At 34.5% G+C, this 25731-nt stretch overlaps 2 protein-coding genes across 3 annotated transcripts; one reads left to right on the forward strand and one right to left on the reverse strand.

The window, feature by feature from the left end:
- Positions 1-1231: 1231 nt before the first annotated feature.
- On the reverse strand, positions 1232-6584 carry LOC132277841 (uncharacterized). Its single transcript, XM_059779683.1, has 3 exons — positions 6459-6584; positions 1957-2083; positions 1232-1794 (listed from the first exon to the last, which is right to left on the reverse strand). Exons 1-3 carry the CDS (start codon positions 6582-6584, stop codon positions 1232-1234), a joined length of 816 nt encoding a protein of 271 aa, XP_059635666.1.
- Positions 6474-23687, forward strand: LOC132279951 (zinc finger CCCH domain-containing protein 6). 2 transcript variants are annotated; one of them, XM_059782028.1, is made up of 5 exons: positions 6474-6814; positions 11946-12212; positions 12295-12504; positions 22311-22435; positions 22521-23687. In XM_059782028.1, exons 3-5 carry the CDS (start codon positions 12394-12396, stop codon positions 23443-23445), a joined length of 1161 nt encoding a protein of 386 aa, XP_059638011.1. In that variant the 5' UTR covers positions 6474-6814; positions 11946-12212; positions 12295-12393; the 3' UTR covers positions 23446-23687. The 2 variants fall into 2 exon arrangements, with proteins under 2 accessions (XP_059638011.1, XP_059638010.1); XM_059782027.1 differs by lacking the exon at positions 11946-12212.
- Positions 23688-25731: the final 2044 nt, after the last annotated feature.

Here is a 25731-nt window from a genome sequence, read left to right on the forward strand (position 1 = left end):
ATCATCAATTCATGGCAATGGATATTTGTTTTTGATGGTTACTTTATTTAACTATCTGTAGTCAATACATAACCGCATAGTACCATCCTTCTTCTTAACAAATAACACTGGTGCACCCCACGGTGATATACTAGGTCGAATGAAGCCCTTATCCAGTAAATCTTGCAACTGTATCTTCAACTCTTTCAATTCTGTCGGTGCCATTCGATACGGAGCAATAGAAATTGGAGCTGTTCCCGGTACCAACTCAATGGTAAAATCTACCTCCCTATCCACTGGCAACCCCGATAATTCTTCTGGAAACACATCTGTGAATTCCCTTACCACTAGTACATTTTCAAGTGTCATATCTTTATTTTCAGTATCAACCACATAAGCCAAGTAACCCTGACACCCTTTCTTTAACAATTTTCTGGTTTGTATCGCTGAAATGAGACAGTTTGGAAGAACATTTCTTTCTCCGGTAAATCTGAATTCTGGCTCCCCTGGTATCTGAAATACCACTTCTTTTCGAAAACAGTTTATTGAAGCATGATACGCAGATAGCCAATTTATACCCAAAATGATATCAAAGTCTGGTATACCCAATGGTATAAATTTACCCTTAACTGTCTATCCCCCAATTGTAATACACAATCTCTATACTCATTTGCAACCACTACCACTTCCCCAATTGGTGTAGAAATAAGCAATTTACTATCTAATGATGAAAGTGGTCCACCCAAATGCATAGCAATAGATGATGCAACAAATGAATGGGTTGAACCAGGATCAATAAACACAGTAACATTTCTATCCAAAATAGAAAGTGTACCTGTCACCACTTCTGGTGTTGCTTGAGCATCCTAAAGTGTCATAACAAATACTCTTCCTTAGGCTTGCGAACCACTTGTAGCACCCCTACCTCCTCTTGACGAGCTTCCCTGGGCAAAACCCCTACCAGAACCAGCAACACTACCCACTGAGGTCACTCCTGTCAACATAGGACAATCTCTCTTCCGATGACCCGGCTGATGGCAATGATAGCATTCTTCTGCTTTCAACACAGGGCAATCTTTCTTCTGATGGTCTTCCTTTCCACATTGAAAACACCTCCTGCCAGTACCACGTCCTCTAAAGCTACCTTGTTGTACAGATTGTTGTTCGGAAAGCCTTGACCTCTTCCCATACCTGATGTCTGCCCTTGAGATTCACTACCCCTTCCCCTTCCATATTGCAACCTTTGACTTTTCTAACTTGAAATTCCTTCACCTCCTCTTGATTGTGATGGCTCAGATCTATTTCTTTTATATTGTTCCCTTCTTTCTTGTAATTCTTTCACATCCTTTTCAGCAATCATGGCTTTGTTCACAAGTCTATTGTAATCTGTTTCTTCAAACACTGAAACTCTAGACTTAATAGCCCCTTCTAAACCATCCTGAAATTTTGTACATTTATCTTTTTCATTCTGTACAAACTTGGGTGCAAACCTCGATAAAGCAGTAAACTTAACTTCATAATCAATTACAAACATTCTATCTTGTTTTAGGAGTATAAACTCTCGTTCCTTCTCTTTTTTGTAAATTGGAGGGAAATATTTCTCATAAAAAGCTTTAACAAATGGATTCCATAATATCACCTCTTTCTCTCCTGGAGTGAGCAACAAATGTTTTATTGTGTCCCACCAATAACTAGCTTCATTTTTGAACATAAATGTAGCTAAGTTTACCTTCTGGTCTTTTGCTGCACCCATCACTGCAAATATCGATTCCATTCTTCTTACCCACCCCTCTGCTTCTTCTGGTTTGGTAGTACCTGAAAATTCTAAAGGTGTTAACTTGATAAACCTCTTATAATCTGAGCCTTTCTTTCATTTTTGTTGTCTTTCTAGCATTTCTTGTATCATCATTTGACTTGCCATAAATTATTTGTTTTGTTCTGCCAAGTCTGTTATAGCTTTCTCCATTTTCTGCATACCAGTTAACTGCTCCTGTTTTCTTCCCATATCACCCTGAATAGGTTGTTCTACTTCAGCCTCAATAGGAACATAAGAGGCTTCTTCCTCGATTTTATGATATCTACTTCCTCCTCCATTACTTTTTATCTGCAAAGAATCTCAAATATAACAACATATATAGATATGATACATAATCACTACATCTATTTGTTAGTATAAAATCAAGTCAAATAAATGACTCTACTACACACTTCCTACTACTACTGCCAGTCTAGACTCTTACTACCTCTAGAACCTAGAAAACCTAGGCTCTGATACCAAAAGTTGACACACCCCAACCCAATTTACACTATTTAATAAATTGAACAAATTAGAATGCATCTAACCATCTGTATTAGTCTCATTCATACATGACATCATCCTACATCAGAGTACCTGCTTAACAGTTTACAATTAAAGATAAATTATAAATCCACCTCTCTAGTTCTAAAAACTAAACAAGTCACTTCAAGTCATAATATTAAGTTCTACTACAATATTTACATTTTATACAAAAATTCTTTTCCCCATTTACACACAAGACTCTAGACTTGGCAGTTGCAACCCAACCTGATACCTGAAAAATATAAATATGGAAGGAATGAGCTTAAAGCCCAGTGAATGTAATACTACTACATCAGAGTAATATAAGCAAATATTATCTGATAACTTCAATTAAATTTCATTAACATATTACAGGTATTAAAATATAGTACTCTCCTTCTAGGCCAGAGTATGGACCTTATATAATATAGTACTCTTCTTCTAGGCCAGAGTATGGACCTTATTTAAATATAGTAATTTCCTTCTTGGTCAGAGTATGGACCCTTTTTAATGTAGTACTCTCCTTCCAGACCAGAATATGGACCTTATTTAATATAATCAAGTTATATATATATTCATCTTCAATTCACATAAACCACTGCAATACTTGAATTAAGCATATCCAAGAATAAACTTCCAGCGAGTACACTCACCTTGGCTACTTTCTGACTTATCTACTTATCCTTTGGTAATGTCGAAGTTATGAACTCCTTTTCCTTACCTATACAACACTTATAATTATGTCATATATATTTCTAAAGAAAATTTAAACAATTTAATCCTCAATTCAAATATAAATCCCAGCCTTGGTATATAATTGTAATTGGAATTCTAATGATAACCAAATAGATTAATTTCAGGGCAGTAATTAAAATCATGTCAGAATTGTATCACTTCATATAATTTAACCATTTAACTAAGAAAGAAAATAATGTTAGAAATTTGGTTCAAAAGCACCTTAATAAGTAAAGTATTGACAATTTAAATAATATAAATTTTCAATATAAAATTTAAACTACAAAATTTTCTATCTTCAGGACTGCATACACGATTTTTCCCTAACTTTCCTTATTTGTTTCCTCTTCCTTCCACTATTTCTACTTTCCTTCCTTCTCTTTATTTCTCTCTCTTTCATTCCCCTCTCTGACTTCAATAATCTATTTCTATCCATTTATTGGATGTTTTTTTTTTTTTTTTTTTTTTTTTTTTTTTTTTTCAGATTACTCACCATATCTATATCTATATATATATATATATATAGATATATCACCTCAACAAGTCAAACTACTTAACAATTCTTTCTCTTTCAGATAATGTAGACCTTGAATTTATCAAATTAAATAAATGGCAATCTACATGAGTTATATAAAAATTCATAAATCAGACTATCCATGGAAAGTTGAAACATTAAACATCAAATATAATCTCCTTACCTTAGGTTGAATCCAACAAAGATTGTAGAGAATTTTCCTTCATTTTCTACAAAACACCCACTTTCTGATTCTATCTTTCTTCTTTTCTCACTCTCTTTCACTTTCCTTATTTCCTTTTCTGGTCCGGCTTCTCTAGGCCCGCTGTTTCTTTTCTTTTTCTACACACCTTTAATTTTTAACATACTGGTCCGGAAAAATCCCAAAACAAAAGAGGTAAAATAATGTATATATGGAACTTTTATTATGTGTGTGACATGTGTCCAAGCCTACTCATGCCCTTTTTCTTAATTTATTCCTTAAATAATTCATCCAAAGCTTACTAGAAAGCTCCTATATAAATACATATCTATATAAGTCCCATGATATGATATATATACATGGTGCTGCCAACTATTAGTTTCAATAGTTATCCACCAAACTTGAAATGTATAAAGCTAGCTCACCAACTTGAATGCTTCCAAAGAAAAGCTTGGAAAACATAAAATATTAAGTACATATAAAAGGCATCAGCATATATTGTTAACACCATCACACTCACGCATCATATATGTATGTCAATATATATACCCTTTTCATTTACTATAAATATATATATATCGATATATTTATTTGCCACTACCTCAATAATCTTTAATTGATACCATACATATGAATAGATAATAAACATATCCAAATACTTCCAAGTACCATGTACCGTGCATGTGTGAACAATTCTCATACTTGAAATTAATTGTTTATAAACAATAAACTTTCTTATTTTTGTTTTCTCAACTCAATTAAATATAAATATTTAAACTGAAATAAATATTAATAAACTCATAATAATGAATAAAGAATTCAATTAGGTCAGATAAAAATTCGGGATGTGACACTTGGTCTACTTTTGATCTTTTTCTTCCGCGTTCGTTCTCGTTGAGTTTTGTAGTCTTATGAAAGGTCACTTTGGCGTCTTAGAGATGTATTGCATCTCTAGAGACTTGGTTTCTATTTTTTTCACTTTCGCATTTGGGATTCGTTATCGGGTCAAATTTTGGTTCATCACAAGACGCACTAGCTTGAAAAACCAAGGCTATCATAATAAAATTACAAATTTAACCTCCTAACTAAATTTAATGGACTAATCTAACTTCTTCATCTCTTTTATATATATAAATATAGTTTATATATAATAATACTTATACCACCATAACCACCACCACAACATAAAAATAAAAAATAATGAATAAAGATAAAAATATTATTTTTTTTGAAAAAAGCCAGATAACTGTACACCATCATAACCACTATTACCACACCCAAACAGCACAGTAGAAAAAAAAATTGAAAACAACCATGACTAACCCATACTTATACGTCCCGAACATCACTAGAACCACCACCACACCAAAACACCACCACTAACACACTCATACGCTACCAGAACCACCACCACCACCATAATAGAAAAATAAAAAATAAAATAAAATTTGAAACATCCTGATAATCACCATAACAACCACCACCAAAGTAGGAAAAAAAATAAAAACAATCATGGCTAGCCTAGATCCACCACAACAGGGAAAAAAAAAAAAGAAAAAAAAAAAGAAAGTAGTCATGTCCGAGATCGGGAAGAGAGAGAGGGAGTGTCGGCAGCTAGATACTAAAATGAACAAAAAAAAAAAAAAAAAATTTGTGAGTTAAAGATTAGGGTAGAGACAGAGGCTTAATGATAGGAGTAGTTTCGTCAATTAACAAGGCTGATATTTTGTAAATTAATTGAATTAAATAATTAGGAACAAATATGACATTTGAAATCCCAGGGGGTGTCAGTGTTGAAAATGCCGTTGACTTGCATCTGAGTGACTTTGACTGAAATCTCAGGGGAGTGTCAATGCAATTTACTCTACTTTATTTGTACAAATTGCTTAAAGGAAAGAACAAAAAAAAAATTACAAGAAGTTGTGTCGTTTATTTAATGAGTAATGATAAGGAGTCCGACAGTCGGACATATTGACTAAATTTATGTTATTAGAAAATTACGTTATAATGAGATCATTATTCATTCATCACTCACATAAATCAGTCGAATACATTTGAACTATTTATTATTATTTTTATTTAATATATAAAAAATATTTAATTAAACAAGTCTAAATAAGTTGTAAACGAATTAACATAAATCAGTCAATACTTTCGAAAGTCAGACTATTTATTATTATTTTTATTTAATATATAAAAATATTTAATTAAATGGATTTAAATAAAATTTAATATATAAAAATATTTAATTAAACGGATCTAAATAAACTGTGAACGAATTAACATAAATTAGTCGGATAAAGTTGAACAATTTATCATACTTTTTATTTAATTTTTAATTAAACGGGCTGTAAAAGAATTAACAAGTAAATATAAATACGACATGCTGATTCAATTTAAAAAAATAAAAATAAAATCCAAACTTGCTTATGTCGTAACAATCTCCCTTTCTACAATTGTGAAGTCTGAAAAGTTAGATAGTTGGATCTAGTTGGATTGTTTGGTCTTACAAATCCGTGGGCTTGTTACAAACCAATGGCTTTGAAGCCCCCACAACAAAGTACACAAATGCGTAATCCTCAGCCTTTTAACCTGCGAGGCTGCGATCGAATCTCAAACTCGTAAGACAAAAGTTGAAAACTCACTCCACACGCGTGTTGGTGGCACGTAAGCTGAGCCTTACACGTGCTAAGCCCAAATATACGTACATGTCCTACTGAACGCACAAAAAAAATCATAACAGGAGAAGATTTCGGGAATAAAGCGGCGAAAGCGAAAACCAGAGGATCTAGGGTTTCCTTGGATCTCTCATCTCCATATCCATCGATACACATATACACATATATTTATGTCGTTGGTTATCCTTTGTGTCTCCGTCCGTTCTGATCGTGTTAAAATTGGACCAAATTAGATCTTTTAAGTAATGCTATGAACTAGGGTATCGAATTTGGATTCATCGATTAGAATAACGTGTCTTTTGATAGTCGAATCTGTATTTGTAAATATGCGAGGATTGCCGCAATCAAAAAAGGTTTCCTGGGCTTCAGATGTAAACCTTTGTCAGGTAAATCTTTAAAAATGTTCAATTTCATACCTTTTTTTGAATAAAATTTTATTCAGTTCAGTTGTACAAGTTAAACACACATGAACAGTTTGTGTAATAGCCAAACAATTAATTTGTCATTTTTTTTAATTGCATCTCGATAAAATCTTTAATCGAGGAAAAACTTGACAATTTTGTTTGGGATGTTAAATGGAATTGAACTGATCTTCTATGCTTCACATCACCTTTAAATGCATTAGTTTGTCATCATGTAAGCTTATCAAAGGAAAAGGAAAAAAAAAAAGTTCAAATTTTTTATTTTTAATTTCTTGGTTGAAGCTCTGAACCAAGTATATCCTGACACTTGTAACTGTACTTGTTTTACCTTTTCTGAGTCATGGTTTATTGAAGTCTCTTGGGTGATACTTAATACAAAGGAATAAGATTCGGATGTAAAGAGAGTTGATCTGTTGTTGTTGTTTCTTAATGTGTGGCACCATCACAAACATTTTTGTGCAAGGTTATGAACCGGTATGGTCATTTTTAATGTTTAAGTTGATAGATTGATGGGTATGATTACATCCTCCCATTTCTACAATGCAAGGGTTGCATAAAAAGATTGTTTAAAAATAGTATGAAGATTTGTTGACTCGGTAGTCGAATGATGTTATGTCAAAACCACTTGGCATATGTAGCTGAAGCAAATATGGAAGGAAGCTCTATGTACATCAATCAACATATATTTTTTCTTGTTCAAATCAAGAGGAATTGTTGGTTGAAGTTGATGAGAGGAGCTAGAGTTAGCACTTTCAAAGAACAAATTTACGGGGAAGTCATAATAAGATGATATAGGTCTAAGCAACCAATGATTTGAATGAATTAAGAGGAGGGTTGATTATAATTTGATGTATTTGTCAATAAATTCCAAGTTGCAACGGAGATGTTGTAATGGATTGGCAACAATACAAGAGAAGATACAGAGAACAACATATCTATGTGAGAGTAGCTGGAATTAGCACCTATCAATGACGGATTACACCAATTTCTTTTAATATGATATTTTTATGTGCAATTGACTTCAGTGACGGGATGAACCTAGTAGGGTTGATTCAAAACAAAAGCTTTACTAGGACAAGTGGAAGATGAAAAGAGCATGTCAATTGGGCAAAAAGGTTGGATCCCACTCCAAGAAGGTAGGATCGAGGTAAAGAAAGTGGAAATGTAGCATGATGGACGCTATTTCTTAGATTTGTATTTGAAGGAGATAAATATAAGTTGTTTCACTAAAAGCATTTTTGCATGGAGTTGGAAATGAATATAAGAAAAAGAACATATATTATCATCACATTAGCTTCTTTAAATCTTAATGTGATACTATTATTTCGGAGTAGTTTATGGAGTTGTTATGAAGTCGATCTTCAATCCATATACATGCTTGTTTTCTTTTGGGAGTTCAAGAAAGAATCTGTTGGATGCTATATTAAGCTTCTCAATCTGAGTAAGCGTTGAGGTTTGAGTTGTCATTTATATGATGACCCTCCCACTCTATAACTGTCCTAGAGCTACCCAGATTATCTATAGGTTTGTACATCTACATTCTTCCCTTGAAGTGCTATAGTATTTGATGGCATATTTCTTTTTGGGAGCTCTTTAATTCTGCTAGTGATGGTATGGCACTTTTTATGTAGAGTTATTGCATGAAACCAGGTTTACACACTGTACAACTTTAAATGAAATGAGTGACAATGAATCGAATGAATATAACTGTAATATAGTGACCAATTATGGCCTTTTCTTTTTTTCTTTTCTTGCCAAGTAACACGGCTATATTAAAAAAAAAAAAAAAAAAAAAAAAAAAAGAAAAGAAAAAATGCTTTTGTATCCAACAAAAAGATTTCCCTGTACAACTTTGAATGAAATGAGTTATGATGTATCGAATGAATATAAATGTAATATAGTGACCAATTATGGCTTTTTTTCCCTTGCCAAGTAACACAGCTATGTTTAAAAGGAAAAATTGCTTCTGAGATCCAACAAAGAGATTATGTCAGATAATACTCAGTAGCTCGAGCTGTGATAAGAGCAAAACCCTTAGTTCTAAGCGTTTGTGATACCTTACAGTGGTGGCTGCTTCATTATATTGGTACTTATTTTTCTGTTGTTGGTGTCTAAATTCCGCTTTAGGTTTTCCTATTGAGTCCTAAAAGAATCAAGAAAGGACCTAGGCTTGAGTTTTCATGTGATAAATCTTAATTATGGACTACTACATTTTTTTCCTATCAGTTTTATTTTTTTAGGTGTTTCAGGAAATAGAAGGACAGAACCACAATGCTTCTAAAGGTCTCCCTCAAATGAAAAGCAGCCCTATAGGCAAAGGAAAAGGTCTGGTATTTCCTATGTGGTTGGTTTCAAATTTCAACTCAAGTAGTCTCTTTCCTTGGGTTTCTCTGTCCTTGGAAAGAAAGTTTCATACACAATTCCTTCTTGTAAGACTGTACCCCATCTAACAAATTCAGCCTCTGTTTATGAGGCTTTAGCAGTGAGAAGTAAGCCCTTTGTAATCCCATTGACTTTTTCTCTTTCCATGATCATGTTCAATGGAATCTAGGAATCCATGATAAAACTTTAAAGTTCTCTTCCCCATGCCAATTCTGAACCAGTTTGTTTACTTCCCAATTCAGCAGTAATTTTGGATGCCTAGTGTTTCCATATATCCCCATACCTAAAGTCTTCTATCATCCCCAGACACAGCGTCATCTACCTGTCCGTTGACATCAATTTTTTCTTTTCAGAACCCAGCAGTCACAGAACTTTATTTGACAAATTTACTTTGTGGCTTGGATTGTGGAATTCGTGGGATAGCCAAGGCTTGAGATAGTTGTTTGTTGTCCAGGACAGTGAAGTTTCAATTATTCCCATTGTCTCTCAAGGTAAGCTGAAGGCAACCTTGGCTGTTTGGGTGAAAATGTTAAAGGTGATCCACTTACAAGATGTAGTTGTTTGGCTGCACGGAGGGTTTAAAATCTTATAGAGAGACCTCTACGTTAGAGGATTAACAGTACAGTAGCACATTTGCAGTGGGTTGTCTGCTATTATTAGGCACTGATGTGGCATTATTGACAGTAGCTGTCATCCTTTTTAATCTGTTGGACCAAAAATTATGTCCAACCAACCAAAGAAAGGGACACAATCTTTGAGGGCTTCGGCCTCCGTATCTAATCCAATGACAGATTTCCATTATTGGTTGGGTAGGTTTATTGAGATAGAGCAGCCTTTTGTAGTGGTCGTATAATCTGGTTGAGCCCCATATGGCTGTGTCCGCTGATAGAGCCTGGGATAGAAGTGGAAACATATATATTGTACGCGAATGATTTTCGGTCGCACAGACCACTCATACGTGGTTTGGTGACCTGGCATGGATTGCTGATTTGGCAAACAGTGTGAACATCACATCCTTGATGATTGGTTGGGGTAAAAAGAAGTATGAAGGGAAGTAACACTTGATATCCAATTATTCTGATCTTCTCACAAACTAACGAGGTAACAAACGCTCAATTTCCAGGATTAAAGATTAATATTATTTGCCCGAGTTACCTGGACAACACGATGGACTACTGAGATCTCTAAGATGAATTACCATCCTTTTTCCCTTGACCTCGCTCAAGGAGAGAGAAAGAGAGACTGATGACCCCTTTGAGTAACACACAGCCAAGTCTCTCTTTTGGTTTGTCTTCTTGTAGAAAATGATCATCAAGCCTCATTAATGAACCATCTGGCTTTACTAAAGCCATTATACAACATTAATTAGCCATCTTAACTCTAGTTATACCTTGTGTAGACTGTGTTAGACCCACAAGAAGCCATCCCATCAATCTGCAAGGAGCCTGAATGCTTCATTACAGTCCGTCCTCTGTGTCAACCAATTGGAAGTGTTTGACCACTTCCCTGCTGCCTATAGATATGCCTTTTGCATTCTGTTCAGATTAACTGCCCAACACAACCTTCTCACCACTGAGAGCCATCTCTCTCTCTCTCTCTCTCACACACACTTGCTTGGCCTCCAACTAGCCTAGTCCACTTGGGATGAAACAGGATTTTGATTAGCTTCCCTCAAGTGAAAGCAGGAGGTGGATTAGCCTAGCAACTACTAGAATACCTCTGGAAGCCAAGAAACTACAGTCCTTCTCTTGACAAGAGAACTAGCAAACGTCACATTTCATTTTCTCATTCAACATTGTTGGCCATTGTTAGATTAGAGCCCAATGGTCAATTCTAGCTTCTATTCTCTCAGCTAAAGTGGAGTCACTAGTTCATTAATTTTTGCAAGATGAAATTCTTGGTCATTGCCAATTTTTTTTTTTTTTGTTTTTTTTTTTTTTGGGGGGGGGGGGGGGGGGGGGGGGGGGTGGGGTTGGGGGGGTGTATACCGTACGAAGACCTACTGATCTTGGAAGTTTACTGTCTCATGGTGAGCGGCAAGGTGGCATTGCCATACCCCACGAGTCTTGGCCTTAACATAGAACCGAGCTTCCGCCCGAGCAGTGTGGTGATATAGAATGTTTGGTTCCTTTTTAGTGCCTGGATATTGCCAAAGTTTAGAGAACGCAATCCTGGTTAATCTCAGCAGCTCTACTAAGGCCAAGGCTGCAATTATATATTGTGAGGTAGACTTGCCCGGGCTCAGCCAAGGGATGGATTTTCCAATAATAACCATATGTCAATGTCATTGAAAAGTTGTATGTGCATGCATCTGATTACACCTCTGTAGTTCTACAGCTATGTTTTATTTTCATCTACAATTAATGTTCACATAATTGATACCATTTTTTCGGATGGGTATTGTCTGTCTTGTTCAAGCAGACTGTCTCATGCACATGCTTTTTTGGAACAAATGGAATGATTTGATCCTTAATGTGTCAATTTGTTTTCACTACATCTTTTGTTGAGGGGACTGGAGGCGGTGTGATAGGCTGCCTTCTTTCAAGTGTTGTGATTGGTTTAGTAAATTGTATGGCTAGTGTAGTGAATTAAGTAGAAATGTATTCTAGGTCATATCATATGTGCTGTTCTTATCGGATGGGTATGCATCAGATTTGGGGTCTCTTGCCCTGAATTTTCCCTTTACTGAAATTGCATCAGTGGCTTGTGGCAGGTTGTAGTCATGGATGTTTGGTGGCATTGTCCCCCATCTCTTTCAATCCTCCTTGATACAGCTCCTCTGGTGCTGGAGAATGACATTTCATTTGGTAGAGGATGAAGGAGGGGGCATGTGCTTATTCAAGTTTTAAGAAATCAGACTCCCTTTCCTGTATATGTATATTTTTACTTTTCTTTTGTCGTGTGGAGGTGGAAGGATGGAGTCTATTGCTTACTTTGTTTGACCAAGCTCTCATCAACTGGTTGAGGGAGGGTGTAAAATGTATCTAGGATCAACTTCATCATATATCATATTCTAATCGATTACTTGAGTGTTAGTAAATTGTTACCTTTTTCGTAAATAGGTAAAGCTGTTTCTATCAGAGGAATCCCCTTCAGAAGTTGGATTGGGAGCTCAAGATCACCTTCAAGCAAAAGCATCATGGCCACACCAGTCAACCGGAATGGGCTTTGGTGACAATTTGCCACCTGGCTTTGAAGGAGCTCATCCTGCAAACCTGTTGAAGAATAAGTTGTCCCAAATTCCTGTTATCAGATGGAAATGTCCTCCCAGGGTAAGTCACTGTGTTATTGAGTGCTTTAGTGTGAGTTTATCTTCTTTTCAAAGTTTAAAACTATCATGGTTAAAATTAATAGACAATTTATCTACAACATACATAAGTTAATTTTGAAACTAATATTGATCTTTATGTTGTTAGAGTTTTTTTGTTAAAATGAGCAGAAAGACCATATGAAACCTAAACATAATCTTAGTTATATTTTTATCCTGGTTTTGTGACTGATTCTCTGTTATTGACTACTCTTTTTTTCCCCATTCATTTTGATCACTAGCTCTTTTATTAAATTAAATTTATTTATTTTACCTCCAATTAGTTTAGTGATGTTATAGAAACTAGAGTTGTATTTCAACCATCTAAGTGTAAAAGTTTGTCAAAAGAAAGCTAGCATGTAACTGGAGTGCAAAATGAGAGATAAAATTTGATGTAGCATTCATAACATGGTAGAATTAGCACCAATTTGAGTTAAGATGAGAGATAGATAACTGACTAATATGTTATGGTTATGTGCGGTGAAGAAAATTGGAAACGTGTGATTTGACTAAAATTGTTTTCAATGGCAAAACATGATTCATGTAGCTGGACAAGGTCTTTTGAATTGAGTTTAATTAGCATATAATGGCACACACACAAACACTTTGGCCTTCCTCGTGCTGTAAGGTATTTAGAGGACTTGACATCAATAATGTCATCTCCTATTCCATCATATTCTTGAACCCACTCCGAACTATGGTGAAAATTTGATTATTGAAGCTAAGATAATACGGATTGCTTGCATTTCCTTTCCTGATAGCAAGGAATCACTCTGGAAGGTGGTTAATAGTATCAAGCAATAAGGGAAGTCTAAATCCTTGTAAATAGCATTGCTCAGTTGGAGTCTTTTGCTTGTAAAACGCTTGCAAGTTAATGCTTGTTAACTTCATGAGTTGCTGACCAGCAAGGACCATAGTTGTTAAAGCCGTGCCTAGGCTCCAAAAGAGCCTCAGGCTCATCAAGTCTCAGCTAGAGCTCCTCAACCTAGTACAGGCCAGGCCCCTTCAATCAGGCTCACCTAAAGCCCTCAAGCTCATGCTTTTTAGTAGGCTCCAGCCTCAAAAAGGGCACGCCTTGTATTTTTTAATCATTTATTTCCTTTTTATTTAATCACTACTATATTAAAATGTTCTATATCATATATTTTATTGTTTAACCTTATGAAATATTTGACAAAAGTTATCAATTTATGGTTCACTACATATATTAATTGCAGTTAATGCTTGATCCTAAATATATATAATAATATATGTTTAAATATGCAATATATTGTGCCTTGCGCTTAGGCTCCAGAAGGCCTTTGGTGCCTTATGTTGTGTTTAGTAGGAAGGAAGGAAGAGTTGTGGAGAGAAAATAGGAAGGAAGGAATGAAATTCCTTTGTTCGGTAGAAATGATATAAGGAAGTCATCCTTCCTCCTTTACAAATTTTCATCTGTCCAAAAATGGGCGGAAGAAAGGAGGGAAGACAAGTGGACTGTTATAGAAGCTTTAAATTAAATACTATCATAAATTATACAAGTTTTAAATTACAGTACCATCCTCTATAAATTACAATATTATAAATATTATTGGATATAATGGTATAAACAATTAAACTTTCTCTTTCATTCTCTCTTAACAAACATAGGGAATTCTAATCTTATTCTCTTCTATCTGATCGAACAAAAAGTAGGAAATACAAAATCTCTTCCCTAGGGATGTCTTATCCATTCCTTCTTCTCTCCCTTCCGTCCAATTTTTTTTCTTTCCTACCGAACATAGCATTAGTGTGCCTTGAGCCTTTCATAACTATGGCAAGGGCAACATGATTCTGGGTCAGATTTTGCTTTCTCACGATAATAATGTGTATAATTTTATTTATTTATTATTTTTTATGTTTAGCAGATTTATAACATTATTCTTAGTTCATGTTTGTTGCCATTTTGCAAGGCTGTCGTGGTCTGATATCTCTGCTCCCATTTCATAAATTGTCTACTTCACCACATGCATTTTCAAGATTTGATAATTTAAGGTTATAAACACCAGTCAGGCAGTTGCATATATAATCACATGAAATAGGTTAAAAGGGTTTTAAATGTCAAAGTTACATAAAATCATTCTTTTGAATGCTTCCTATCGTCACCAAGCTTACAATTGCAAGAACTAGTGAATTGTTGTTGTCATTGACAATGTTAACTATCATCTACTCTAAAAGGTTAAGCTATTAGAAAGGGTGTAATTTTAATATTTAAATCCTCTAACATGCCCCCACACATGTGGCTTTCTTTTTGGTCTAACGCTTGTTTTTTAATTCTGATTATCAGGGTGATAGTGAGGTTTGAACTCTAGACCTTGCTTGCTCTCATACCATGTTAACTGCCATCTACTCTAAAAGTTTAAGTTGTCAGAAAAGGGTGTAATTTTAATATTTAAATCCTCTAACAGACAACAATATGAAAACATATTGATCTAAAAAAGCTGTATGTGGCTCAATGGAATTGTGCAGCCCAGGCATCAATTGTTGCTATGACTTTTTGCCTGCACAGTTCTTTTTGAATGTAAAAATGCTACCTTCCTTATCAAGTCGATTTATTTTTGCCTTGCCTTTCTCAACAATGCTGGACTTCAGTTGCCTATTCCTTTTCTTTTATCCAATTCCGTCTGGCAGACGGGTTAAAGTTTGCCAATAAAAATAACAGTCTTCAAAGTTACACATAGTGGCATGTTTAATTCTACAAAAACAGTTGCACATGCCTAATTGAACTCTTTTATTGGTAAAAAGGACCACTTATCTTCTCCTCTTTTGTCGTGTTTAAGGTTTCAACTTTTCCACTTTGAAGGCCATAAGGTGTTTCCAAAGCCTCATCAGTTTCCACTAATAAAATCTCGTCTTATTCGACTTCTTTTATTTTTCCCTGTCATCTTGATGAAAAACCAATAGAAAAACTATAATATAGACATAACAAATCAGTTATAAAATTTTCAAGCGACCAATTTTTAAGACAATGATATGCATGAGGGAACATGTGTTATTCTCATAGTTAAAGGCGTGACTAGATCCAAAAATGCCTTAGGCTCCCCAAGCTTCAGCTGAAGCATCACTAAGGACCTTTATTTTAATTGATCAGTAATGTATATATTTTTTCTTTTCATGGTGACCATCAATTGACATACTCTAGATCATATCGGGGTCATATTAACGGAACATATTGCTAATACTATTGGATATTTTGTTCTCGGTATTCACGAGTTTATGTTTAGTTACTTGCAATAAATGTGTTTAGTTCTTGGCTGTGAAATTATATGACAGGATAATATATGTTAGAAATCTATATGATATGATAATAGTGTTTTATGTTTGCACATATACGATTTAGTTGATGCATGTGCATATTAGAAAGATATATGCCCATTGTTATAGCCAAACCTTACCTTCCTAGTTGATATGCCTAAAAATTCTTCTTTCTTTTCAATAAATATGACCATTATAACCATGCAGTTGCATATATATATATATATATTGGCAAGTGGCTACATAATCTAATCTGGTGATGTTAATTTGAGAATAGTTATGCAACTTTGCTGCGTGCAAGGACACACTTTTTGCAAAAAGGTAGGTCTCTATCCCACTTAGTCCCTCCTAGCACCCTTGTTTCAAGGAAACCAACTGTGTATAATGTAGCCTTTTAGATATTGTCGAAGATACGTAGGAGTCACTGTAGAGTGGAAAGATAGGGATTTCTACTAGAGCAACCAACTACCAGGTGTCTAAATGACTATTTGATGATTAAGCGTGGTGTTGAAAAAAAAAAAAAAAAAAAAAAAAGAAGAAAGAAAAGAAACTGCATTATTTTAGTTGTCTTTGGAGGTTTTCTACCCTTAAAATAATAATGCAATCCATAAGAGTCCTAAAGAAGAGGAAATTCAAACTTCATAGAAAGCATATTTTGGGTGATTGGTCTAATTTCGAGGCAAGACCGATTTGACACCTTACATGGCAATTTTAATTTTGAGTCTACTCTTAGTTTGTGTTTCCTTGAGTAAATATTTTTTTAGTTCAATTTTGGTAATTTTTATATTTTCTTGGTACGAGCTGTACTGGTTATAGTATCAATATTAACCGTTAAATAACATAAATGCTATTGTATAAGGGTCCCATATTGATTTATATTCGGATTTATTGGGGCGTAAAAAGGTCGAAATTATGGTTGTCAACCAATACCCCCGAAGCAAGTAAAAAAATGAGTCATCGCCAACTGATTTGGATGCTAGAATAACAGGATCTATGGATTATTTTCAGTTCTATGCTATCAGGTATGCAATATCTGTCATCTAATGTTTTTATTTTGTAATTTTAGAGGTTTTAGTTTTCTTAATAAGTATTGTATGAATATTTTATGAATACCCATGGATCTTTGTGCTGTGACATATTAGAATCATTGGAACCTGCACACCATTCTTTTTGGTGGGAAATTGACTTGTGAATCAATGAGCTATAAAATGTTTGGCTATAATTTTATGATTTATGATTCATAGTTGCATTTTCTAGTTATTACTTATATTCTATGAAGCACGGACACAGACACGGAATACGGGTACGACACGATACGGACACAGCGATACGACAAATGTCAAAAAAATAGGACACGGGATACGGGTACGACATGTTACGGACACAGCGATACAACAAATGTCAAAAAAATAAGACATGGACACAATCACACGGCAAGGATATGGTAATAAAATAATAATATATATATTTTTATTTTATATATAAATTATTATTATTTTATTATTATTATTATTTTTTTAATCAATTTCTTATATATATTAATAAAAACATCTCATTTAGATTACCATCACATAACTCACATAGGCCCACAGCCGAAATCTCATTACTATATATATATTTGTAGCCAAACAAGACACAATCTGTGACCAAACAGACTGACAGAAGATAAGATGTAGGGCAGTGTGGCAAACAGTCTCTTATTCCTTCTCTGTTACACTTCGATGCACGCCTCGTTGCTCTTCCAGTATTCTTTCTCATCCTTTCCATCTGCGTATCTCTCTGTATATCATCCCTCACTTTGATCTCCCTCATCCCATCCATCTCTTAGATGGATATATGTGGCTCATTTTTCATCTTCTTCCTCCATATTTGAAAAACAGAAGTCTTCCAGTGTGTCCCTCCGCCGTGTCGCAGCAGTGTCTTCGGTGTATCCCAATGGTGTCGAGACGTGTCCGGTGTACTAAAAAAAAAAAAAAAATAGGACACGTCCTAAGGAGTGTCGGACATGTGTCCAAACCTTGGATACGCGTGTTCGTGTCTGACATGTGTCTGACACTGGTACGGCTCCCATATGTGCTGTGTCGGTGCTTAATAGCTTATATTAATTAGTGCAAATTGCAATGTTCTTCTCAATATATGGCACCAGTTCTGAGTTTGAATTAAAATAAATATGAAGTCCAATCCAATTCATGAAATATCTTTTTAGGTGTCGTAATATTGAAAAATAAATAAAAACCTTAAAAGGTGGTGTGTGTATCAATGATTTTTTAGTGGCTTGTTAACAGAATCGATAACTGATTCTGTTATAGTGCTGCCCGATATTGTGGATATCCTCACTCTCTATATATGATATGCTCAGACATATGTAAGTAACATGTCTTGTATGTTGCCTCTTGCAATGGACTTTTGTCCAGTAATGGAGTTAGGAAATGTTTTGAGAGAGAGCGACTTTGAACAATAATAAGATAAAAAGAAATAAATTCAAACCACCATAATAAAATAAGAATTTTAACTTAATAGATATGGGTCACTTGGACAATTAATCTTTAGCTTTTCAATAATAAGTTAGATTTAAAGTCAACTTGACTGCAAATTTTGGTTACAGCAGAGTCTTGGAAAACAAATTGAGTTCTCTGATCAGCTTCTCTGAGTGAATCAATAGCAATCTTGCATTTGAAGGCATGCAAATTGAGTTCTCTCCTAGAGAGAAGAAAAAGAAAAAAGAGATGAAATTCTTCATCTCTGTTTTCAGAAATCGTATGTACAATCAATGTGATATATAAAGTGTGACATAAATTTTAGAGAGAGAATGTTAAAAGAGTAGTGGAGGCATTATTATAATATTGAGAAACTCTCAAGCATGTACTGCCTCAGTCCCAGAATAAGTGTCCACCTTTCCATATTTAGCTGTCCCAATTCAAAGGTCAATGTACTATATTTTACGACATTCCCAATTTACCCATCTTGCATTGAACTTATTAAAACAATTAAATGTAAAACATCATCATATCACTGTGAACCCACAATGTCAGATGATTCTCTAATACTCCCTTTGTCCCAAAATACTTGTCCATCTTTCTATTTTGGGATGTCCCAAAAAACATGTCCCATTCCAAAATTGGGTGTACTATTTTTAAGAACATTCCCAAACTATCCTTGTGACTAAACAAGTGCATTAATTACGAAGCACTATTTTGTCTTCCTATCAATACAATAAAAAACTATTAAAACTCCCCTACCATAAAAAGTTGGATTCCCCAAGCAGGACATGTATTTTGGGATAGAGGGAGTATGGTTATTACTTCTTTTGGACATGCATGTGTACATGTGTGTGCTATCATATGTGCGCGCGCGCGCGCATGTGCTTGCGAAAGGATTCATTCTTTGCATTTGCTTATGATTCCAACTTGTTTTATTATTATTTTTTTCTCAAATTTGGAAGAACTTAATTAAGAATATATGGAAAATCTTATAGCTAAAAAAAGTCTAATTATTCACTGTCATATCTTTATGGAGAAACATTTTGTATTTGCTGAAAATCCATAGACCCATGAATCCAACAAGGTTATTCACAAAAGCGGTTTTGCCATCACTTAAGAAACATACATCTCCATGTAATAAATGCTAGATTGTGTTCTCTGTGAGAAAATATTCAATATCAATGCAGCTTGGTGCGAATATGACTTGTCAGGCATGAGATGGTTCGTTTTCTTTGTAGACTATACCCTGCATCTCCATGTGTATAGGCATAAAATGTTTTACATGGAAAAAGAATTTTCGTGAGAAAATCATTTTTCTTCTTAACTTGGATCTGTATAGATTGAATAATTTTGGATTCGAATTTTTGGATTAGTTGATCTTTTCTAAAAGTTATGTTTATGGTCACAATAGTTAAAAAGTTATATTTATATATACAAGTTAAAAATACATCTATATAAAATATATTTACACACATGTTACATATATATGTACGAGACTTTAATTAAGATTTAAAATAAGTTTTGATTATGTGCATTGCACTTATACTTCTACTAGTATATATATTAATATTCACAAGGGCACTGATAATGAAATCTTGCACCTCGTCGGTATTTTTAAAAAAAGGAAGCGATGGAACTGTCATTCCACAACATTATTTTCGATATAACCGCTTGTGCGAATTCACCGTTGCAAATCCACTGAACTGCTTGCGTCAGCTCACCGCACCACTACCAGCTTATCTGCTCCGACTCCATTGTTACGACTGTCGAACCACTTCATTCCCCAGCATTGTCCAGCACCCAGAATCTCATTACTCTCTCTATATATAATTATATGTATATGCACACACAATCCCAACATTTTTTTCCTAGTCCTTCCATTCTCAACCCCACAAAAAACCGTCAGCCAACACGACCATTTTAAATCTGACCACAATCATTTCCTCGTACTTCATCTTCTTATTCTATTCTCTTTCTGTCATTGCATCTAAAGCTTAAACCCAAGCACTGCCAATGGCCAAAATGCATCAGATCGCGAAAAAAGCCTTCATTAAAGATGATTTTTATTACAAAAACAATTTGAATTAAGGAATTGTGTAGAAGCTGAAAGCGTCCATGTATTGATGATTTCCAAAACAGAGGGATGTAATGTTTAGGGTTCAATCATCATTCATTCGGAATAAGAGTTATTAACGTTTTCAAAAATGATATTATTTGGAGTCTTGGACCAATTGTGCAAATACAACAACTATTTCAAATTTAGTATGAATTATTACGGGTCTCATTCCCCTGAAGTTCTCCGATAATAAAATGATAAACTAGAGAGATAGGGGTTACTTAGAATAAAACAACCTAAATTACATTCAATCTCTGAATCCAGAACAATTATCTGAAATTCAATAATTTCAGAGGCAAAATCAAGAGAAAAATTAATGAGACAAGGTGTTTGACTTATATATACATATACCTACAAAGATTCAAATACTTATACCTATGATACATATACATAACCTGCGTGTATGTATATCATCTATATATGTGTATGTATACATTGGTAAGTTACACAGGAACTGGAGCGAGCAGAAAATCCGGAGGCATCTTAGAGTTCACCTGGCTGATGGTGCTAGTGGTCTCAAATGGTGATAACCTGGATATATTTGGTGGTATCTCTGAAATAAAGCTTTGTTTATTAGTGCGATATAGAGGATGATATGGACAAGAAGAGGAAGAAAGAGATATGTGGAAATTGCAGATCTTTTCTGCTGCTGAGAAATTATAATGTGTGGACCTCCAGCTTCCATTCTAGGAGCTCAAATAGGCTGCCTAGTCACAATTTTTATTTTTATTTTATATATTGTTTATTAGATTTTCTTTCCTTTTCGCTTTCCTAATTTATCCTAGATAAGTGGCTTCCTGGCTTGTTTCTATGTAAATAAAGAAAATGTGACATAATTACCTAATGGAAAATAATATTCGCAGCAAAAGTATTCTCACTCCACTTGATTTTAGTAAATAATTTTTTTTTTGAGACAACTGCCCGACAAATGGAGTGCAAGTCTGTAAGAATAGATGATTGTGGATTGTGGAGTGTGAGAATGCCTTTGAAGGACGATTATGTCATTTTCTTTATAAAAAATGTGAATGGAGTATGAGAGTACCAGTGCTAATATCATTTCCCTTGCATAATATGCCTTCAGTTTAGCTCTTTTAGTTATTTTTTTGCTTTCAGATTAGTCTTAAGTTTTTTCTCTTTTTTTGTTTGCTTTTGTTTTTTGGTGTTTGTTTGATTTTTTGCTTTTACCAGCTGCATCGTAACACCAGTAGGATGCTATAAAGTTCTGCTACTTCAACTTATATGCTTTCAGTCTTCAACTCATAACTTAAATGTACAATGCACTGATTAATGACTTGTTTATACAGACGGATTCTTATAATTCACAATAATATTCACAATCATCCCTAAAGACATGCATTAGTGACATACTTCCACGTGTTTTGCACCTACTTATGACTACTTTATACAGACAGCTTGTTATGGATATTGTTGATAATACTAGTACACCCCATAACTTTATTAGAGCCCCCAAATTCCTAAAATCCCATATGTATATTTTTTTCTAACTATAGCCATGTATAATTTGATTAAAATTGTCATTAAAGACACGTTTTAACACCATCAGATTGATAGGTAGAGTGTTTATCTGCACTTGTAATGTTAGTTGCTTTAATTTTTGCAACTGCATAATGCAGCCAGATCGTGGTAAAAAACTTGGGTAAGTCCTATTCCTTATTTCAATTGTAAGAAGCTTAAAATGTTTCAGATGTTAGCCAACACCTGAATCAAACGCATCAATAAAAAGAGTTTACTTAGAATCGCTTGAATGTCAAAATAGAGGCTTAATCTCTCTTGTAGCTGCAATTTAATTATGGCAGCAGAAAAACTTTTGCATTGAATATCTAATATTAAAGCCAGAAATTTGTCTTCTAACATATTCTTGCTTCTCTTTGCTTTTCACAGTTTGTGTTGAATTTTACATGGCAAGTGGTTGCTGGGGAAGAAAGCAAAGAAGTGGAGGTTCAAAATCATCGGGAAATGAGATTGCTTGAAGCAGTTTATCCACGTGCATCTGCCATTCCTCCAAAGTGCGATGCTTCTCTTACTTGGCATAATTCTCTCTCATGGCTTGTACTCTACATTAATCTGAACACTTTGTTTTATTTCATGCAGCCCCTCGCTGTTAATGGGCATAGAAGACTCCCATCAGAACGATCAGGACACTCCTCTGGTCCCCATCACTCCCATTGAAGATGAAGAAGCAGCAGCAGATGCATCAGTTGGTTCTGTGGCACCTAGCACTGTTGCCATGATATCACATCCCCCGTATTCGGCCCCTGAAATTCTTCCTGCATCTCAGTGCAGCATCAATTATCCAAACCCTTCAACCAACGGGAACCCATCAGCTGGAATGGTCATCGGGATGGAACCTAATATGGCAGCGTCTGCATATGCTGCCATGGCAGCCAATGATGAAAGGAGCTTCATTGACCGTGACTTGCTCATCCAAATTCTCAGTAACCAAAATTTGATTGAGAAATTGGTTACGGACCATGGACCGGCGACCAAACTGCAAACAATACAAAATCCAAGTTCAGCTGGGATAATTTTATCCGACCCACCATCTGTTCATGTCAGTAGGACAGAAGCCGGTGCACCTTCGTTAGCAGTTACTCCAAGTGCTCCCTTCTATCCTCCGTTAAATAGGGCGGGACCTGTTTCTAATCCCCAACCTCCACCTGAGATTGTTCCCCTTCCCTCTCCTCCTGCAGGAGCTCATGTGGCCAAGGACATCAACTATTATAAGAGCTTGATTCAGCAACATGGTGGAGAAAAACAAGATATCCTTCCACAATCTGGCGGCCGTCACAACCAGTTACTACCCAGCCCAGAATCAATAAATAACCCTAAACCAAGGGATTTAAAACCCAAGATAATGAAACCTTGCATCTATTTCAACAGTTCAAGGGGATGCAGGCACGGAGCCAACTGCTCATATCAGCACGATGTGTCATCGGCCCCACAGCGGGTCAGTGGCATGCCAGAGGTGCAAAGTGCGAAGAGAATGAAAGTGGATAGAGAGATTGCAGGTACGTAGCCGAGCAGTTGGCATCACGCTGTGTATATTTTTGAAGAGGAATTGCTAATTTGGCTTCCGCAGCCTTCATACTCCTCCTCTGGTCTGCTTTTGCCGAAAATAGGATCAAATTCTATTTATTTGTTTTTCCTGTGTGTTGAACCTTTCTTTGATACTCAAATTATCGATGAGAGCTTCGGTAATCACTCAGCGGTTACCGGGTTTTAGTTAATATAGCTCCCAAAATTTTCCTGTTCCTCCAACTTTTAATTATTGCAGTGTTTAGTAATATGGTGAAAATTACTCAGTTGGTAATTTTTAATTGTGTTCTTTAGAAATCATTTTAAAATTAATAAAATATAAAATTTCAGAATCGAGATCAAAGGGGAAAAAACTCAGGATACAAATTTCCATTTGCTAATTTTGGACGGTGAAAAAAAAAAAATGAAGAAAATGAAAAGCTTGAAATAGCAATATCACAACTGATGCATTTTCCAAAGATGATAATTCTTTCTCCCCTATTATACGCCGAACTCTTGCTTTTTTATAGGTTTGGTGTTTTGTTTTTTTGGCGCACATTACCCTTTTAACTATATATATATATATATATATATATATATATATATATATATATATTTCCAACGCATTGGATGCTTTGATCTCATATTCAGCACTTTTTAAAAACTTCATGTCACATATTTAAAAATCTTTTACATTTTAAAACATTTGCAAGTATATGTTATACTGTTGGTAAGAAAATTCCAGAATTTGTTCAAATAAGAAGTATTGATGAATATATTGGCAAATTGAGTCCAATTTTTTTTTTCATTAAATATAACTCTCAGTTTTTTATATAAAAATTAAATATGACGGACAAATATCATTTAAATTAATAGAAAATTTACATTCATTTTCCGTATCCGTGTGTATGAAGCATTTACACAAGCAAACCCACGCACAATATCACACATTTTACAATAGGGTTTTCCTATTCCAAATGGTAGTCTACATACGTTAACCTTACTCAAAGTGATGCTGGGCAATTTCGTCCCAGAAAATGATTTTTTTGACTTAGGGGTAGTATTGCAACACTCAAAATTCGAGGGTTTTATGGCAATTATTTTTTGTATTGGTTTTCTGCCAAAAATTTGAACTAGAGGGGTTTTTATGCAATTTTCCCTAACATTAAACATATAAAAATATTCAGAATTTTTTTTTTTGGCAAGAATATGTTGTGTCAATATATCTGTATGGAATTACAATCATTTTCGGTTTTCGTGTCTACAAATTTTTTAAATCCATTATTCTTATTATTCCTTTAATTGTTTCTCTATTGTTCAAAAACACATTTATTTTTAAAAATTGTTTTTAGAGGTGTATGGTAATCATTAAAATAGCTTTTAATAATTACCAAATTTACTCATCGTTTGAATAAAGTTAAAATTTGAAAATTTTACAACTATTTCAAAATGTCAATTATATCATTTTTTATACTTTATACTTAATAAAGTTATTGTTATCAAATATGAAACATCTTATTTAAAGATATTATGTAAAATTAGTTTAAAAAAAATATTATGACAAAATAAATTAGCAAAAGATATTATATATATTTTTTATTTCAACAATAATCCCAAACGGACATAAGTTAAGTTCAGAGCACATTAATCGCAGAAGCAGAAACAATGTATGGTGAAACCATCGCGCAAACATCCTGATTTGGCATTGAATTTGCGACACTCATCCGCACATAACTTGAGCCTTTGTGGTATTGTTAGTCCGGGTCGAACGCATATGTCCGAAGTCAATGTCTTGGCGGTGCAATCCGTCTTCACCGCTTCAGACCCTGCAAATCCCATTTTTTCCACCACGCTCGTTGATGTGGTAACTGCATTCATATATAAATACACATATATGTATATGTGTGTGTGTCACCATTCTTCAGGAAATAATATTAACCATCGTATGATTATGATCAACAAAAATGCAAGTAGTATTATGTAAAATAATTGCATATGTCATTTTGTCACCACTTACTATAATTGTTAATGCTTATATTAATCATATATATGGAAAACAAATGAAAGGAATAAAATTTACCTGATATTAGAATGAGGAGGATGGAGATAGTTAGAGAGAAACGGATAATATCAGCCATGGTTTTTTTTTTTTTTGTAGTTTGTATGTCAGATAGAGGCTTATTTATAGACGTCGGGACAATTTGGGGTTGGTGAGTATACAAGCCAAAAGAGTGTGTGTGCTATAAAGGTAAGTAGAATATTACATTTACAAAAATATTGATGAAAA

Source organism: Cornus florida, unplaced genomic scaffold, assembly GCF_030987335.1.
Source record: "Cornus florida cultivar Cherokee Brave unplaced genomic scaffold, ASM3098733v1 CherokeeBrave_3.0.0_Hap2_Chr10, whole genome shotgun sequence".
Taxonomy (NCBI): Eukaryota; Viridiplantae; Streptophyta; class Magnoliopsida; order Cornales; family Cornaceae; genus Cornus; species Cornus florida.

Coding starts and splice junctions, on each gene's coding strand:
- LOC132277841 (XM_059779683.1), bottom strand. CDS start 6,584: ATGTGTATCGATGGATATGGAGATGAGAGATCCAAGGAAACCCTAGAT. Junction 2,084..6,458: donor TTGTGCGTTCAGTAGGACAT/GTACGTATATTT, acceptor GATTCTTTGCAG/ATAAAAAGTAATGGAGGAGG. Junction 1,795..1,956: donor AAAACAGGAGCAGTTAACTG/GTATGCAGAAAA, acceptor TAGAATTTTCAG/GTACTACCAAACCAGAAGAA.
- LOC132279951 (XM_059782027.1), top strand. CDS start 6,755: ATGCGAGGATTGCCGCAATCAAAAAAGGTTTCCTGGGCTTCAGATGTA. Junction 6,815..12,294: donor CAGATGTAAACCTTTGTCAG/GTAAATCTTTAA, acceptor TTTCGTAAATAG/GTAAAGCTGTTTCTATCAGA. Junction 22,436..22,520: donor GCATCTGCCATTCCTCCAAA/GTGCGATGCTTC, acceptor TATTTCATGCAG/CCCCTCGCTGTTAATGGGCA.